General features: G+C 40.1%; 1 protein-coding gene across 3 annotated transcripts; it reads left to right on the forward strand.

Annotated features, from left to right (window-relative positions):
* The first annotated feature begins 144 nt into the window (after positions 1-144).
* LOC104609359 (nuclear transcription factor Y subunit A-7-like) lies at positions 145-13,729 on the forward strand. 3 transcript variants are annotated; one of them, XM_088890549.1, is made up of 6 exons: positions 145-1,783; positions 6,108-6,508; positions 10,567-10,676; positions 10,754-10,825; positions 12,728-12,883; positions 12,974-13,729. In XM_088890549.1, the coding sequence occupies exons 2-6, from the start codon at positions 6,313-6,315 to the stop codon at positions 13,328-13,330; spliced, it is 891 nt and encodes a 296-aa protein (XP_088746675.1). In that variant the 5' UTR covers positions 145-1,783; positions 6,108-6,312; the 3' UTR covers positions 13,331-13,729. The 3 variants fall into 3 exon arrangements, with proteins under 3 accessions (XP_088746675.1, XP_010273959.1, XP_010273960.1); XM_010275657.3 differs by having other exon boundaries at positions 158-1,783; positions 12,716-12,883; positions 12,974-13,670; XM_010275658.3 differs by lacking the exon at positions 145-1,783 and adding an exon at positions 1,867-2,726 and having other exon boundaries at positions 12,716-12,883; positions 12,974-13,670.
* The last annotated feature ends 4,883 nt before the right edge of the window (positions 13,730-18,612 follow it).

Genomic DNA, 18,612 nt, shown 5'->3' on the forward strand with positions numbered 1-18,612 from the left:
ATATTATCTATTTATCTTATACTTCTATTATTTTTGACAATTGACTAATTATTCTTTTATCGTTGGAGTTTTGTCACAATTCATCATAATCTGTTCATATACCACACAACATGACTGCTATATTTTCAAAAAATGACAGTAATACCCTTAAGGGAGGGGGTGTGCTTGTATGCTTGTGCTTATCGTCTGAAAATGCATTCAGTCCTAGGGCCCATCAAAAGCAGATCTATTGGTTCAAGGCTTATTTTCGTGTAAAGAGCAGACCTTCACGAAGATTCAACCTTGGAAGCTGATTAGTTTGAGTCATCACAGTTGAGAGCTTTGATCTTTCGAGCATCCCAAGCTGAAAATAGTTGGCTCTTCAAACCGAGAGCTGGGTTGCACCGATGGCGACGTCAGTTGGGAATTTCTGGTGAATCCTGTACGTAATCGACAAGTTACATCCAGAGATAACTTTGTTCGGGAATTTCTAGTTGGTGGGGAGGAGGTCGTGTCGTCTCCACTCTTCTAATACTTCCTGATTTCTCTCAGAGCCACCGCCTTAGGTCTGAACCTTGGGTCTTCTTCACTCCACTAGTCGCCCTGGTTTCTCTTAGAGCCACCGCCTCAGGTCTGAAACTTGGGTGTTCTTCACTCCACTAGTCGCTAGAGCCGATTTCCTAGCCGCTTTAGTTGCTAATTGCTTTTAGGTTCAGGGAACCCCATCCTTGACCAGTACCGATTGAACAAAACCCAAAGTTAATCCTTCAGAAGGGGCGGAATCCCTCTCCAAAGAAGATTCGTCTTCTTCTCTTCCCTCACCCCTAAAACCCCTGTAATTCTCCGCTAAGAGGAACTCTAGCAACGCATGAAAACTCCATTGTCCTCCACCTCGCTCAGCCCCTATATAATGATACCCTTATGTGATCATCTGCATCATTCCTTCACAACTTTCTTTTTATGTTTTCTGTAGGAAATGGCAAGAACCAAGCAAATTGCAAGGAAATAACGTTTTCTATGTCTTTGGTTTAATCTTCTTCTTGATCAGAGACGAAGGGGTTTCCCAGTTGCTCATCGCTAACCCAACAATCGGCAAATCATTCGTCGTTTTGACGAGGGGCCCTATCGTTCCGTCTGGTTTATTGTTCTTTCGTCTTGAAAGAACATTTTCTGTGTCTTCACTTTTCTTCGAGGGAAAAATAAGTTTGGAGAGATTGACGAAACTTTTTTACCAATTGGGTTTTATTTTGAAAATTTGAGAAATGATAAAAAGGACAAATTCGATATTTTGTTTTTTCATTAGCATTTAACATCAATGACAATTGTTAAAAACAGTAGGGTTATTTAAGATAATATATAAACAATAAAAATATACTTAATTAATTAACTTAATAATAAAGATAATTTAATATTTTAAAGGTGAAATAGTAGGGAGTAGGGAGGGACTAGGCCCACTAGGGAGGGGTTGGGGTGACTCATGTCATGACTGCCTGCGCTGCGCTTGTATCACTCATGACTCATGACTGCCTGAGCTGCGTTGCGCTTGTATCAACTATCAATTGTATGGCGTGATTTGTTTTCGTGGAGTATTTTTAGAGGTTTGGGTGTTAGCGTGTAAGGGGCAATGTGCCGCGGTTTTCGGTGGAAATCAGAGTTTCAGCAGCAAAGCCAAGAAGGGAGGGAAGACTGAAGAGGTTTCAACAGGGGAGACATGCCCAGATCTTTTCCAACATCAACTGTTTCTCACTTCTTCTCACTTTATCAATACCAAGTACCAACGCCAAAGCCAAAGCCAAAGCCAAAGGTCTCTCTCTCTCCTTCATCTTTTCTCTGTACTTCTTCTTCTTTGTCTCCAATTTTCCGGTTCCTTCCTTTTTCTTTTCTTTCTTCGTGGATTTGTTGTTTTTGGCTTATCCAAACAGGAAAAACAATGTTCATATTTTAGTTTCTCCCTTCCGTTCTCTTAGTTTTTTCAGTTTTTTTTTTGTTTTTTTTTTTATGTTTTTGTTATCGTAGTTTATGTAGAGGCTAGCATGCTATCGGTTGTTTGTGTATTTTGGTTTGTATTATTTGTTGATTTTGGATGTGGTTGGACTTTGAGATCAAGCCGATGGAATAGCAGTTATGATATTTCTTCCTGGTTTTATACCTTCCGAGTTCTAACTACTACTTGCTTAGTTGCTTGCTGCAGTTTTTGACGTGGGTCTTCTTGTTGCATGTTTTGCTTTCCTTGAAAAGAAAAAATAAATTTCTATTTGGGGCAACTTTCTTTGACTCTATGTTGTCCTTTCTGTTTCATTTTTATTGCAGTCCGAGTGCATTTGTTCTAAAATCTGTGAATTTTCTTTTATTCTGCCTCTACTAATTGGACGATGGTTGTATCTTCACTCAATTTGATACATCGGTTTCCAAGTTATCTTCTTTGCGGAATATAGTCACATGTTTATTGTCTGGTTTCATCTTTGTGGTGTTTGGCAGCCGTTCGGGATGAGATTACTTCATTTTTCTTTTTCATACAATTTTAACCAATAGATTCTTCATCTGAAATGATCCCCACGGTGGAAAGGGGATTCTTCCTGGCTCCTGACGCAGAAATCCTAATGATGGTGACTAACATTGACTTGTTATCGAGGCAGTTGATGGAGCCTGGAATTCGTAGCAAATATTCAAATGATTGAGGAATGCACCTCTCGCCAGTCGTATATTGAAATCCTAAGAGGCTAAGAAAATGATAGAAACAATTTCATGTATTGAAATCCTAACATGTTCTGATTTCGATTTCTATTGGCATCTTGAAATGTTTCCATTTTAGGTGATAAGTTTGTGGCTTGAACCGCATTGAAAATCTAGATTGAAATCGTTTCCTATTAGATGGCTTTATTAGGCCCTATGGTGCTTGGTTATCCTTTCTTGTTTATTTATTTATTTATTTATTTATTTTTTGGGGAGGGAGTCAATGTGGAACAGATTCATTTCTTTCTCATTTTTGTTCTTTTGGTCCATTTGAACATGTAAATTCATCATCTAAAATGGTTGTTTTCCTGGGAATCTCATTTCTATTTTTCTCACTTTCCTCTTGAGTAACCCCGTTTTGGATTGTGTGCTAATATGCTAGAGAAACCTGAAATGATTTCATTCTAGATGGCTTTCAAATACTTTATTAAAAGTGATTATATTAAAGTTTTTTTTTTGGCAAATGCCCTTTTGATTTCATGCACAAACATCAAGAAAAGATCTGTATTTCTTAGGATATAATACTTTTGTTTCCCATTAAAACATCATAAATTTCCCTCCAAAAAATTGAGGAAAACTAGAATGTCCAAGTATATTGGTATTTTTCTTTTTAATTTCAACAGATTTTCAAGAAATTAGACTTGTCATATTTGAATTTTATAGTTCCTGGAGAGTGCTCTTCACTTTTTAGGTTAGTATCCTTTGCTATTTCTCATTTTAGTTTTTCTATTTGCTTGTTTGTCTGTTTTGTGTTCAGATGGGGGTGTTTCATCATTTAACTTGTATATCGTTCTGGTGATCTCCATGTCATGTACCCAAGTTTTGTAGGGATTCTCTTAGAAGAGGAACTTCTGACAGATGAAGTTTTGAGGAGAAAGCTTATTTTCATTGTATTTTATTTTATTTTTTGTGGGTGGATAGCCTAGATGATCATTGCCACTACAGAGACGTGGATGATAGAGTCTATACCCTTACCTATTATGCAACATCAAGATGTTGATGATTCTTTGGGTGTTAATGAGACATGTGGAGTGTGGTGGAGACTGAAAAGTTCATTGGAGCTTCCCTTGATAATGGAGAAGATGGAGTGAAATAGATTTCAGACAAATTGGAGTAAGAGGACAGAATGTTTGCAAGGTAAAATTCCACTACAAATGCTGCGTGGAGATCCTAGGAAAATATTTTTGGTAGGCAAAATGTTTGCAAGGTAAAATAATTGTATACAAAAAATATCATTTTTACTAAATTTTCTAATAAAAACTTGGAAAAAGGTCATGGGCTAAACTACTAGGTTTTAGGGTTACATGGAGGAGATAGACTTCCATGAAATCAGGAGTTCTATTTGATGAGGACAATTTAAGGAGATGGTTATACAGTAGAACTAAGTAAAGCCTAAAATCTATTGTTCTAAAAGGTGCCCCTGGGCACATAGATGAGCTACATTTTAAGACATATGCCCCACTTCAACTCAGAAGGATAACTGTGAGGGTTGTAGACTGGGTAAAGACTAGGGAAAATTTTGAGGAGTTTATGACAGATGTCATCATCATAAATTGAAATTACATGGCTGCATCTTAATCCAACAGGGTGGTATCATTATTGGACTGTTACCCCCTCTCCAAGGTGTAATAAAACCAAAATTTGACAGGTGCTGTTTGGGGAATCCAGGTGGTTGAGGTAAAGAAGGCCTCTTGGCACCACAAAGAGGTGATTTTATGTATTTTGGACTTATTGGCGTGGGCAATACTTTTATATCAGAATTACTTCCACTATTACATGGCTTGCGCCTTACTTCAAACCTATTGCCATCTAGATTTGAGGTGGAAGGAGATTAACAGGTGGTAATTGGGTTGATGAGGAGTGGAAATGACAACCTTGGAGAATTCAGAAACCACATTAAAGAAGTGAAATTCCTGGCCTATATTTTGAACTATTGGCTAACACACTTGCTGATCTGTAGAAAGGAAGGGTGTGAATTGGGTTATGTGCATTTGAATTTGCTGATCTCTAGCAGTTGGTGAATGTTGGAGTGGATCTAGATGGTCCTTGAAACCTAATGTTCTAGTCAAAGAAGTAAAACTTCTAGGATCCAATCTGAGTTTTATTCAGGTGAATTCCAAGGTTGGAAAACTGCATGGCAGATAGTCTGGTGAGGATTGGGTCATGGGGATGAACAAAAATACTTTAAATTAGGGAAAACCAGATCTGGGGGTTAATTTTTAATAGAATTAGGGAGCTTCAATGCCTTTGTTAGCTTATGGTTGTTTCTATGCTCTCCTCTACTTTTCTGATATCTTTTGAGAATAGAGTTGTACTAAAAATTGTACCTCTATCAATAAAGTCACACCTGTTAGCAATAAAAAAAAAGTGTTCTCTTTTTGGAGTATCTGGTGTTCCATTGACCAAATGGTCTCATTTGAGACTATTTCTGTTTCTGTTGGTGGGGTTTTTTGAGCTGTTAATCCATGTCTAGGCCATTAACTCTTTTTTTTTTTTTTATCAGCGCCTAGACCATTAACTTTCTGTTTGGCTGGGTTGTTTTTTGGGCTGTCTGATTTCAGAGTTCTAGGATATTGGTTTTGTAGGGGTTTGATCCTTTTGTAGGTTGTGGTCTTGGGTGTGTTTAGTCATGGCTTGCTTGTATTGAGAGCCTCCTCTTCCTTTGTTTCTTCTCTATCTTCTTCTCTGTTGTTGTGGGAGAAACATTTGTGGCTCCAAGAGCATCTCTTGCTAATATACCTTGGGTTGTAAGTCATGTAACACTTTAGCTTTAACTTTGACGACTGGGAAGAGATAATTCTTGAATCTTCTATTTACTGTCATCTGAAGCCAAAGGAGATAGCTGACATCTTAGCAATTATGTTGTGTGTACATCATGGTTAGGAATTACTACTTTATCAGTTAATACTTAACAACCACTATGGCACTATTTACTAGTATTCTTGACAGGATTAGGTTCACAAGAATAGTCAAATTTCTTTACATATTTGTTTGCTTTTTGATGTTATCAAATTGCTAATAGCAAGAGGCCCTTCCCGAGGTTTTCTTGATTCTTGCCCATTTTAGTTGCCTTTCTTTTGGGAGGGGAGGCTGTGCCTTCTTCTTCTTTTAGACTTGTGGTGGTTTATTAAATGGAATCATTTGCATTCAATTTCAGACAGTTGGTAGCTACAGTTTTCTCTTGGTAGTAGTTTTGCAATCTAATTAATCCCACGTTGTAATCTTGTAGTTGTAAATATCTCATTCACTCCTCAAGTAACGATATTATAATTACATTTAGTTTATCTTTTTGGAGATGTGTTGTTTAACATTGCAAATCTACATGTAATCTGCATTTAACTTTGATAAGCCTGGACCAGTACAGCTTATTTGTTTATTGGATTTCTTTTTTGAAGGCACTTCCTATTCAAGCAAGAAAGGCCTTTGAAGAGATTATTATGGATCTAGGAGATTTCACATCTTAATTTCCATACATGCAATGAAGAAAAGGACAAAAGAAAGAAAAACATAACCAAGAAAGGTTCTGATTAAAGTTGTATCCAGTCGACATCCCCTTGTGTTGTTAATTGCCTATTGTGGAGGAATTCTGTTGGGTCACAGATGCCAGCATCATCTCTGTCCAAGAGCTTGATCTTGAAGATGGATGCTCAATCTCAACATTGTCATAACATAAAGAAACTAGGTCTTCAATCACAAGAGCAGGATTCATCGTCAACTCAATCAACTGGCCAATCTCACCATGAGGTGGAAGCTGTGGGGAGTGGCCATAATGGACAATGCATTTCGGAACAATCTGGTATAAGTTACTCATAGATAAGTGGTATAAAAATGATGTTATTTGTATTAGATTTTATATAATGTTCTTATTTTCCTATTTAAGATTATGAGGTATAAGTAACTTATAAATTTTTTATTGGACTTTTAGATATTGAGAAATGAGATCTTAGGGGCTGTTTTTGGTAACAGCTTTAGTGTCTGAACTAAATGGTATTGCTTTGTCTTTTACTGGATAAGTTATTAAGGAAGTTGTGAGCTCTTTAATGGCTGAAGCTGAAGTTGGGTTGATTACTATACCCTTGAATGTTTTATTATTTAATTATTTTATCTACTTAAAGACAATGTTTCATTTTTATAAGATGGTGAGGAATGAAAAGAAAACTTGGATTCACTTTCCAGGTAGCGTGACAGTGACATTTGTTTGTAATACCTTCTTTGACCAAGCCGTTCTGGCTTCATTAATGCTTCTAAGGTTCTGCATGCACAGAATATCAGAACTGCAGTCTGCAGTCCCTAAGACAAAGGGCTGTGTAAAATTCAGTTAAGTTAGCTTGCATGTATCAATGTGTGATTTTGAAATGTACTGTTATGCTATGTTACCCTGATATGGAGAGGACAGAGCTGGAGATGGTATAGGATACCAAATTTATACTAAAAATTGAAGTGTCTGACACATATGGCGCCCCTGTACAGGTATTTGGGACCTCTGGGTATATAACTATTATTCAGATGGATACTGAACCTTCCTAAGAACACTTCGACAGGTGCTGAAAATAGGTGACTGATGTAAAAGGACAGGAAAAAACAAAGAAAAGTAGGGCAATGATAGGGTTTAAAGCTAGGATTTAGGGCTATGAAGATGGGGTAGGTCTGAGGAATGATTTAGGATTGTTAGAGAATGTTGGGATTTAAGAGAGAGAATTCTAGAGAAAGAAAATATGCTAAAATTCTGCATATACACAATTTTCAAGATTGGGAAAGGAAATTCTTTTTGATTCCTGACAGGGTTGAGAGAAAAGGTGAAATAAAGAGGACAGTTGACATAGAGGTTTTAATGGAGTTTTTTAGGGTTTCTAGAGAGAAGTTCTAGTCTAGGGTTTTGTGAAAACTCAATGAAAGTTGAAGAAGGGTGGAGGGAACTTGTAGGTTGAAGATGGATCAAATTTAAGAAGTTGATGCCTTCTAATAGATTGAATTACAGCTCAAATCAATATTTAGACAAAGAAGAGAGGGTTTGGGGAAAGAAAATCAACACAAGCTCCAATTTTTATTCTATGCTGCATCAAAGAGAAAAATAACAGATATACGCAAGTAACTAGAGTGACTCCAGTTATTGTTCTTCACCATAAATATGAAATTGCTACTGCATTCAAGACCCACAATTTTTTTTTTATTTAATTGTTGATTGATCTGAAAAATTTTATTGTAAGGAAGTAACAGAAAGAATTACAACTATATAAAAGCTATCATACTCCACAAATCTTACAAATGAACCCTTTAGCTCCCCATTCCAAATAAAGATCGCCTACAGGGTAATTGTAAGCCCCTGATATAGGTCCTATGCCTCTATCCCATGTCTAGCTAATTCATCTGCTTTTGAATTGGTTGGTCTCCTAATTCATCTGAACTAGGTATTCATTCTTTTTTTTTTTTGATCAATAACGAATTCATTAGCAACTTCATTAAATCAGGAAATGGATGATTACAAAGAAGACAAGCACTCTTGTCTTCCAAATACAGCTTGAGCCCTCAAGAAAAAGAAAAGGAAATGAAAACAGTAATTTACAGTTTGGCCCAAAACATTGAGTCCCTTTCTACCCCTTGTTTAGTTAATCCATCAGCCAAAGAATTAGCTGATCTTTGAACCCACCTCATCTTCACTTCCATCTCCCTCACCAGCCACTGAAACTTTTTCCTCTCATTACTGTAATTCCATAGGCTACTATTATCTTTATTCAGCCACCCTATTACCACCTCCAAGTCCCCTTCAATTATGAGTTTTCTGATATTCATCTCCTTGGCTTTCTGGATCCCTTCCATAACTGCATAAATCTCAGCTCTAAGGGAGTCCCCCACTCCAATTGGGCCTGAGTACAAGGCAGAAATGATCCCATTCTCATCCCTGAAGACACCTCCAATCCCTGACTGTCCAGGGTTCCCTCTACTACTCCCATCAAAGTAGGTATTCATTCTATCAGCCAGAAATCTTGCTTCTCTAATTGTATATCTAAACTCTGAACCTCCATGGTGCTTTTCACCCTTTCCAGCTAACCTATGACCAGATGCGAGTCCCTTTTCACCTCCAATCTATCCTCAGAGAATAGAAAGTTCTGTCTTGTTTGTATTCCCAACACCTATCAGTCTAGAATATATTAGTAGCTTAGTCCTTTTGAAGTGAATGAATAAATTTTCAACTTCAAGTGTCCATCGTACTCATTTCCTCAATATAAGTTGAGTGTCATGATATTTGCAGAAAAGGGATCAGCTGTGAATTCTCTTTTTAGCTGAGGGATCTTAACCATGAATTATTGGAGGTAAAAAGGGTTGTAAATGGATTGGCATTGCGTCAATTATTCTCATTTTCAGCTGTTTCAATTGGCATTGTGTCAATTTACCAATAGGGTTGTAAATGTATTGAATCAAATCCAGATAAGGTTATATCTGATTCTATTTGATACTTGATAGGATGTATCTTCTATGGTTCTATCCTAATTTGATTTGATATCTGATAGATCTGAAAGATCCTGAATCTGAATTCAATTTGAAATAAATGTAGTTTGAATTGATTCTTAATGAAAACCATGGACAAAAAACAACCTTGTTAGTATGAATGAAAGACAGCAAGATATATATGAAATACAAAAGGAAAATATATTTCCAAATATGTCCCCACCTCTCTTATTCCCTTTTGGGTCCTTCCTCTCTACTAAATGACTTAAAACCAGCTCTGTCTCTCTTCTCTCTCGTGGATTTTATGCACAATGCACATGTCATATGGCTAGTGTAAATAAAAAAGTTGGTTTTTACCATTACTTTGAACCCATTAGATGATCATGATCATCAATGGTGGGCCTATTGATGTGTGATTGCTACTTTATTCTTCATTGTGATCCTTTCAAATTCCCAGTGAAAACTGAAAATCCCAAAAGTAGATAATAAAAAAAAAAGAAAGAAAACAAAAAACTGACAACCAAGACCAGTAGATGATAGAGAGTAGAGGGTGGGTGATGGGATTTGATCTTTGAAATGCACATTTACATCTAGATATACAGTTAAAATAACTGAGAGAAGTTGCATCTTGTCCTTTCATTCCATTAATTAGCAACTTGCAAGAACATTTGTGTGTGAGAGAAAAAAAAGATAATGAAAATCTCATTATATCCTTTCAGTACTTTAAGCATAACCAGTACTATTTTAGCTAGCTAAATGAATTGGATACTTAATAGATTGAATTGTCGTATTTCCAATTTTGATCTGATCACTAATCAAATCACAATCTAGAATTCAGGTTTGACTTATTTATTGTTAGTTGGTATCAGAATCCATGTCAAAAGGCTCTGGAAGGCAGTATTGCATGGACATGGACCGAGAAGTCAAAATATGATGTTTATTCCCAGAGTCTGACTCAGCAAGATGAGAAAACATGGACTAATTGATCAAAAAAAAAGAAAACATGGACTCATGGGCACATCTATGGAAATGTATATAATATTAAAATAATTCATATTTTTTGAATTAACATTATATACATGCAAACAATGTTACTTTAGTTACTAAATAATGTTTGATACAAAAAAAGAAGGATTCATCTTGTAGTTCAGCTTTTCATTTATGTCAAATAATCTAGGAGATAAAAGGGAAATGTAATATAGAAGTTTCCTTAAGAATCCATGGATTGTCAGACTTGGACACACGGCCAACATGACACACCATCCATTTTGGAGAGTCCATGCAACTGCTGGAAGGTCATCTGTTATCAAAACCTTGAGGTTTTCTTCTCAAGTTTGCAGGCTTTAAAAGATCTTGTTTCAGAAGTGGCACATACCTTATTTTGATTTCAATTCTTCCATTTTTCAGGCTTGACAGAGAGTTATGGAAAACAGGCTGGAGGTCATATAAAACCAGTTCTGTCACTGGGGACTCCTGATTTGGTTGTACCTTCACAAATTGATTATAGCCAATCAGTAGTAAGTTTCTTTTATGTATTCAGGTGGACGATTATTATTGTGGGTATTGGTCTGATGTTTCATAATTCATATTTCAGGCCTGCATTCCATACCCTTATGCTGAACCATATTTGAGTGGATACTTGACTGCTTATGTACCACAGACTGTTGTAAGTACTGTCAAATATCTTGTTTTTTCTAATGTACAGATATAATCTCATTTCCAGATTGCTTCCACTTGGTAGAGATTATATGTAAGTTAGGTCACTGGCTCATCTTTGTGATTATGCAAGAAACCTTCTCATTGATTAGTCTCTAGCTTTCAATGACAGCTCATTTTCTAGTTGGGATTTTGCGGTTATTTGGTATAACATTTAGGCTGCCATTATTGTGCACTGTAAAACAGCTTTTGATTACTCACAAAGAGGGGGGGGGGAGGATATATGAACAGATTCATAGTAAAATTTATGAAATGAATTTTTATTTGAATCCCAATGAATTGTATAAATTGAAAGATTTATGAATCAAATCATAAAAGCGTAAGATTTTTTTCAGAAAAATATTCAGACATAAGATTTGAATCGAAACCCTTGGGATTCATGATTCAAGTTGTGAATCGTATCGTAAATCATAATATTTTGACAGCATTGATTCAGTCTCCTGTGATGTTGAAATTCATACAACATTGAGTTTGGGGTTGGATGAAACTGGCTGATGATCTGAAACATGCCAAACTAATCATGTGTCCTTGGGGCATTAGCGTTTCTTTCAGATCTTGTCCTTTAGACAAATCTTGGTTTAGGGCTAGCTCATTTTTCTATTAATGATGCTACCTATCAGAAAAAAGAGATCGATGAATTGTTATTTTATCGGGCCTTGCATATCTTTTTTTGTCAGGATTTGGGCTCTCTGTTTTATTATATGATTTTTTTTTATTTTATGTGCTGCTTTATTTAATTTTCTTGAATAAGCATATTGAAATATAAAAGCCCAATCTAATAAGTTCCCAATTGAAAATTTGTTCACCATGCCCGGAAGAACTCACAAGTTCATTTATTTTCTTAATTTTCTTTTCCTCTTCAATCTTTTTTTGTTTTCCATGTTATTGTTTCTTTATCTATCTTCTGAGGCAATTAAAGGGACCACTTCTTGTATGTTATAATTTGTTGCACTCTTTTGTAGTATCATCTTTCCCACCTTTTGTTTTCTGTAGGCCCTGCTCCCTTGTTTGTTGGGATAGGCATTGCCTTCTGTATGGCCTTACCCTCTCCTGATCTTTCTTATAAGAGTCGTTGGTTGTTTAAGCCAAAAGGTTCTCAGTTCTGTTTATTAGCGATTTTTACATGTGCCATCTGAGGTAAAGTCCAAATTGGGTCTTTGTCTTTCTAATGTTCTCCACTTTCCATGTGCCAAATTAGAGCCAAATGGCGCTCTGCCATGTGGTAAAAGAGTCATCTCTCTCATAATTATAGAACCAAATAAATTTCATGATCAATTATTTTGACATGAAAAATGAAAATATGCATTATAGCATGGGTGAACAAGAAAGGGGCACAGGTTTAAATGTTTAATCCAGAGGGCCACCTTATCATACAGGTTCTATCTGTCATCTCAGCATGCCATGAGGCAAAAACCCTTAGTGGATACATAAAAAAGGCCATTACCTTGATTAAAAAAAAAAAAGGCCATTACCCAATGTTGGTCCCAGAGACTAACCTTTGGCATTTTTATGCATAAAGTGGTCACTCAGACTCTACCCACGGTCTCATACTCATCAGCCGAGACCAAGAAATTAGACAGTTATTGTCTTATTGAACTGTCGCTGTACTGTAGTTTTTTTTTTTTTTTTTGAAAGCCTGATAAGGCATCGCTATACTATATCTTTGTCAATTTGAGCAGGGGACAATGTCATCAGTGCCAGTCTTTTGGTATTTAATTATAATTTGCTGTCGTTCCGGAAGGGAATGTGAAATAGCTTCATTTGAAGTGGTTACTACCATAAAATGATGCCTTTTCCACCTTTTCTCTCACATGCGACGTTTTTCGGGAATTTAAAACAGATTCACCCACAGATGATTGGGATGGTACCTGCACGAATCCCATTGCCTCTTGGGCTTTCAGAGGATGAACCCATCTATGTCAATGCAAAGCAGTATCGTGGAATTCTCAGACGAAGACAGTCACGTGCCAAGCTTGAGGCCCAAAATAAACTTGTCAAAAGTCGCAAGGTTTGTATCTTTTGCCTATCCACTGTCCCTCCTTTCTTCCCTTGGACAGTTGACCCCCCATTTATACTAAAATCTAAAAATTATTTGCAGGCATATCTTCATGAGTCTCGACATCTTCATGCACTCAAGAGGGCTCGGGGATCTGGAGGACGCTTTCTCAACATAAAGCAGCTCCAGGAGTCCAAGCCTACTGCCCCTGTGGGTGGCCATGATGTCTCAGACTCTGCTTCTCTACAACAGGGTGGAACTCAATCGGAATCTGAAGTTCATCAGTCGGACACTGGGACTGCAGGTGGCTCTGCCCCATACTGCTCTGATGTCACAAGCGATGAGAGCTGCCTGCAGTTCTCGGTCTATCCTGCCCAGAGTGAGATTGGTAGTAGCATGCAGGGTGGAGTGGGCATTATGAGGAATGGTTCACAAGTCCGGGTTCCTGTCATGCGATGAGGGATGACGATGATGGCAACCACCAGATCAGCTCAACTAGGGTGTTACCTTACCGTCTACAGTCTAAACTTGATTGATGAAATTTCATTAATTGGTTGGGTAGGGCAACTATGAAGCGGCTGACTGGTGTTCCATTTGGCAATTCATCCTTGGCTTTGATACTGGTATATGTTTGGTTCCGCTGGCGTTTAGATAAACGTCATTTATTGCTTTAAATGTTTATTTGTGTTATTTTATTTTAAACATTTATTGCTTTTTTTTTGGTTGGACATCATTTTAAATGATTTTTGCTTTCTACCTCAGATTAACACCCATAAAAACATGCCACATCTATATTTTGTTCATGTTTGTTGGCTATCTTTGTTATATAAACAACTCCACAAGGAGCAGACACGGCAATTGTTTTAGTGAAGGTAGTAACTACACCACACTCCTCTTTTAATCACCTGGGCATTGGGGATTACTTAACATGTATGGTTTGTTTGATGGTGACAGTGTTGCTGAATACCTAGCGTATCAAATCTTCATTCTCTTGGCTCAGTTTGGAAGCAGGACAAATGCAAATATGTACAGCTTAAATACATACAAAATAATACAAAATATAAGGTTTTGCACTCTATATATTTGCATTTGTACTCCTTCCAAACTCGGCCTTAATCTCTTCCACCAAGCAGAATCAGCATTTTATGGTTTTTACCAAAATAAAAAAAAAGGAATTAGCGATTCTTTTCCTCTTTCCATTTTGATGACAAGGAGATTGGAGAATCAATTAGATAGCCTACTTTGGTTCAGTGCAGCCAAAAAAGCACAAGTGCCCGTTTGGGAGCTTTCTTGTGGTGGTGGCTTTTGGCTTTGTGAGATACTGAGGTAGGCCACACCTGAACAGCTCATGAGCAATGTTTACCTGTAAAGCTCAAATTTGCTGTTCTTCAGCCAAGAAAGCGGTTCTCTGTTGAAGCTTCTTTTAAAGTGTCCCAATGAAAGCATATCTACCACAGTACATCTGTACATGTTATTAATAACGACTTTGTGTTGTACTGTTGTGGCCCAAGCCCAATATTGATTGAGCTTCCTTAGTTAAGTGAATGACACCGAAATAGAGTTGAGTTGGAGCCATTACAATACCTTGGGTGCTTTGTTAAAAAAAAGGGAAAACTTTCGATTAGTAATTTGTACTTTGGGTTACATGTCACTTTGGTCCCCAAATATGACAATCCAATACCTGCTGTTAACTATTTGTTAACCAGTTGTTAAGTAGTATTTGAAAAAGATACAAATGTCCTAAAAGTGTTATTTAATTTTTTTTTATCAATCATCTAAATATTGGCAAAAAAATTAATAGTCTCATATCTTTACTTTTTCCATTCAACAAAGTTAGGGTCATGTTCGAGTGGGCATCCTGATGATCCCAACTTTCTCAAATAGAAGAGGTGTATGGATTTGAAACTGTTAATTTTTTGTCAATGTTTGGATGATTGATAAAGAAAATTAGATAGCACTTAAATGACATTTGTGTCTTTTTCAAATATCATTTAACGTTTCAAATATCATTTCCGTTTCGTTGTCGCTTATCTCTCGAGCTCGCGCCTGAGTTTCAACTCGCATCCAGTTCGCGTCCAAGTTTTTTTTTTTTTTTTTTCCAGTTCGCACTCAAGGTCTTCCGTTCGTCTGAGCTCCTGTGGTCTACAGCTTTCGTCCGGGTGAGTACTTTCCTGGTCTACTCCCAATGTCTAGCTCGGATGGCTCAGATAGTCATTTCAGCGGGTCTGATGCAGGTTCTACGAACCAAGTTGCATCCCCCGATAGCCTTAGCGAGCCAGAGGTAGAGCTCGAGGAAGAGTTCGAGCCTGTAGGCCGTGGTGCTTCGGGTAGTTTGGCGTCCACCTCTCGCCGAGGTCGGATGTTAGACAAGTTCGGCCCTTCGACCATGACGCCCGAGGGGCTCCAATCCCTCATTACTTACTATAACTTGCCCGAGGAGTATGCTTATTTCATACCATCGGGTAGCTTTCCTTGGGAACATGGTCCTGATGATATCATAATATTCTAGGAGCAGCTCGCCGCGGGGCTGTGATTGCCTTTCCACCCCCTCTTCGTCGAAGTCTTGAACCACTTCGGCGTGACAGTTGGCTAGCTTCACCCGAACTCTATTTGGAACTTGGTGGGGACAATCTCCTTTTCTGTGACGAGAACTTTCCGTTGGACTTGGAGATTTTTTCTTCAATCTTGATGCTCAAGAAGTAAGCGGGTCCTCTCCCCGGGCGCAGGCGGGCTTACTACCTGTCTCCTCGCCCGAGTTTTAAGCTTTTACACGAGCTCCCCAACAAGGTCCCAGCATGGAAGCGGGACTATTTCGGGGTGCGAAGTGTGTTGGGGTGGCCTTTTCAGACCGGGTGGGGAATGGCCGCTCCCGACTCCGGGGTTACGCTTGACAAGGAGACGGCTAAGGGCCTCTGGCAATGGGCGCGGCTTGGGCTGAAGTGTGAACAGTATCTGACGGAGGCCAAGCTTATTGCGGCCGGCCTGAGCTCGGGTAGGTCCTTCACTTAGAGATTCTTATCTTGTTGTCTCTTACTTTTTACTGATGGCGAACCACTTTTTGTAGGTGTGATGGATTCGCGAGGGACCTGAGGAGGACACTTGTTTCAAGGTATGAAGAGGAGAAAGCGGGTTGCCAAGCGAACTCGCGCCAAGGTGCCTCAGGATGCGGAGCCCAAGGTGCCGGGCTACCAGCTAGAAGATCCGCACAGGGGGCCCGAGATGGTCCCTCCGATGCAGGAGCCAATGGGGGGCCCTTATGCTGAGACTACATACACAGGGGCTCCTACATACTCCGGTGCTCCTGCTTACTCCGGGTCTGCTCATATGCGAGCTGGTCCTTCGGGCTCGGGGGCCCCGGGGGATTTCAGGAGCGTGTTGACGCCGACCTACGCTCTTCAAAAGAGTAAAGAGGGCCATCTTCCCCGAGGAGGTCGCGGCATGGACTGATCTCCCTCTGCATCAAGTGGCCTGCCGTGCCGTTACCCACGCTATGGTGGTAAGTGTTCTCCTTTTTTAGCTCTTTGGCTTTTGTTTGGTTGGTTCTTTTGATCATTCAGTCTCTCTTTTGGCAGGTAAATTCTTCCATTCACGCCTTGGCAGCTCAGGTGGAGAGGAGCTCGAGGCAGGCGTGGGCTGTTGAAGCGGCTCGTCGTGCGGACGAGGAAGCTGCTCGTGCTGCTGAAGCGACTGCTCGTGCTACTGAAGAGACTGCACGTGCTACCGAAGAGACTGCTCGTTTTTCCTGGATTAGGCAGGCGAGGTCTCAGAGAGATGCCGAGGCCATGGGAGTGGTGGTGAAGCACATGGCGGACTTGAGGCTGGATTTGCAGCATCAGGTCGAGTATCTTCAGGAGGACATCAGGGAGAGGACGCAAATCTTCTCCCAAAGTATCGAAGATGCCAAGAAGAAGGCCGTCGAAGAGTACCTCGCTTCGCTGGGTTTTGACGATCTGATGGTGGATTCATATAGGAGGGGTTTTAAGCTAAGCCGGTGGATGATCCGGAATACATACCCCGCGCTCGATGTTAGCACCATATCCACTTCACGCATAATTCAGGAGATGGATAATGCTGCTGACACCGAGCCAGACTCCGAGGGTGAGGCGGGGCCTTCGGGTTTTGTCGAAGTGCCTTCAGACGATGATGAAATAGCTCCTGGCTCGTAAATTTTTTTTTTTGTATTACCCTACTTTTGGAATAGAATGATTTAAGTGCTTGTTCTCTCCCGAATTGAGCATATTTGCCGAACTGAATGTATTTGTCGAACTGACTATACGTCCAGTCTGTTTGCTTGTGCCGAGATTCCTTCGTTAGCTCGGCATCCTAGCCCGTAGGCTTTGGTGGTGATTTTACCCATTTCGCTTGGCGTTCTATAGGTAGTATCGCCTTAGGTTGACAATGTTCCATGCTTGGGGTACTTGTTTTCCCTCTAGGGTTTCGAGCTCGTATGCCCCCCCCGAGTGCTTTCTTTACTCTATAGGGTCCTTCCCAATTTGGTCCAAGTTTCCCTACGCCGGGTTCGGGCACCGTGACCTTACGGAGAACCAGGTCACCGACGCGGAAGTTCCTCTTCTTTACTCGCGCGTTATAATATCGAGCTACCTTTTGCTGGTAGGCCGCAGCTCGGATGTGCGCGAGGTCTCTCACTTCGTCCAGTAGGTCGAGGTTGGTGCGTAATTCGCCTTCGTTTGTCTGTTCGTCGTATGCTTCTAGTCGCAACGTAGGTACTTCGATTTCCGCCGGGATTACCGCCTCGGTGCCGTAGGTGAGGTTAAAGGGGGTCTCTCCTGTGGCGGTTTTTTCTGTGGTTCGGTGAGCCCATAGAACACTTGGTAGCTCGTCTGTCCACAACCCTTTATCTTGGTCTAGTCGTGCTTTTAGTCCGCGGAGGATGGCTCTGTTCATTACTTCTGTCTAACTGTTTGCCTGCGGGTGTGCGACCGACGTGAAGTTCTGACGAATTCCCATATTTTGGCACCATTCTTGGAACTTGAAATCCTCGAACTGTTTGCCGTTGTCGGAGATCAGTACCCGAGGTAGCCCGAAGCGACATACTATGTTTTTCCAAAAAAAGTTCTGTATGTTTCGGGCTGTAACCATTGCTAGAGGTTCAGCTTCTATCCACTTTGTGAAGTAATCTACTGTCACCACTAGGAATTTTCTCCTGCTTGTCGCTGGTGGGAATGGTCCCAGAAGGTCGATGCCCCATTGGGCGAAGGGCCATGGACTGGTGAGGTATTTGAGGTCGGCAGCGGGCTGGTGGTGGATATTGGCATGCTTCTGACACTTGTCGCATTTTCTGACGAGCTCGATGGCCTCTGTCTTCATCGTTGGCCAGTAGTATCCTTGTCAAAGTGCTTTTTGGGCGAGGGCTCTGCCCCCCAGGTGTCCGCCGCACAAGCCTCCATGAGTGTCGCGGAGTACCAGCTCGGCTTCGGCTGGGCGCAAGCATCGCAGGTAGGGGAGCGTGTAGGATCGTCGGTACAACTGTTCGTCTATCATGACGTATTTGGTTGCCTGGCGCTGCACCCTCTTGGCTGCGTTGCGGTCCGCGGGGAGGGTTCCGTCTAACAGGAAGCTCGCGAGTGGGTCGATCCAGCTCGGCTCTGCTTCAGTGACGGGAGCGACCTCTTCTGCCCCACCGAGAATGTTGGGCCGAGGTAAGTCCTCTACATACACGATCCTCATGGCGTTGTGGCTCGTGCTGGCTAGTCGGGACAGGGCGTCGGCCTCAGTGTTCT

This window comes from Nelumbo nucifera, chromosome 6 (assembly GCF_055504915.1).
Source record: "Nelumbo nucifera cultivar China Antique chromosome 6, China Antique-T2T, whole genome shotgun sequence".
NCBI lineage: Eukaryota > Viridiplantae > Streptophyta > Magnoliopsida > Proteales > Nelumbonaceae > Nelumbo > Nelumbo nucifera.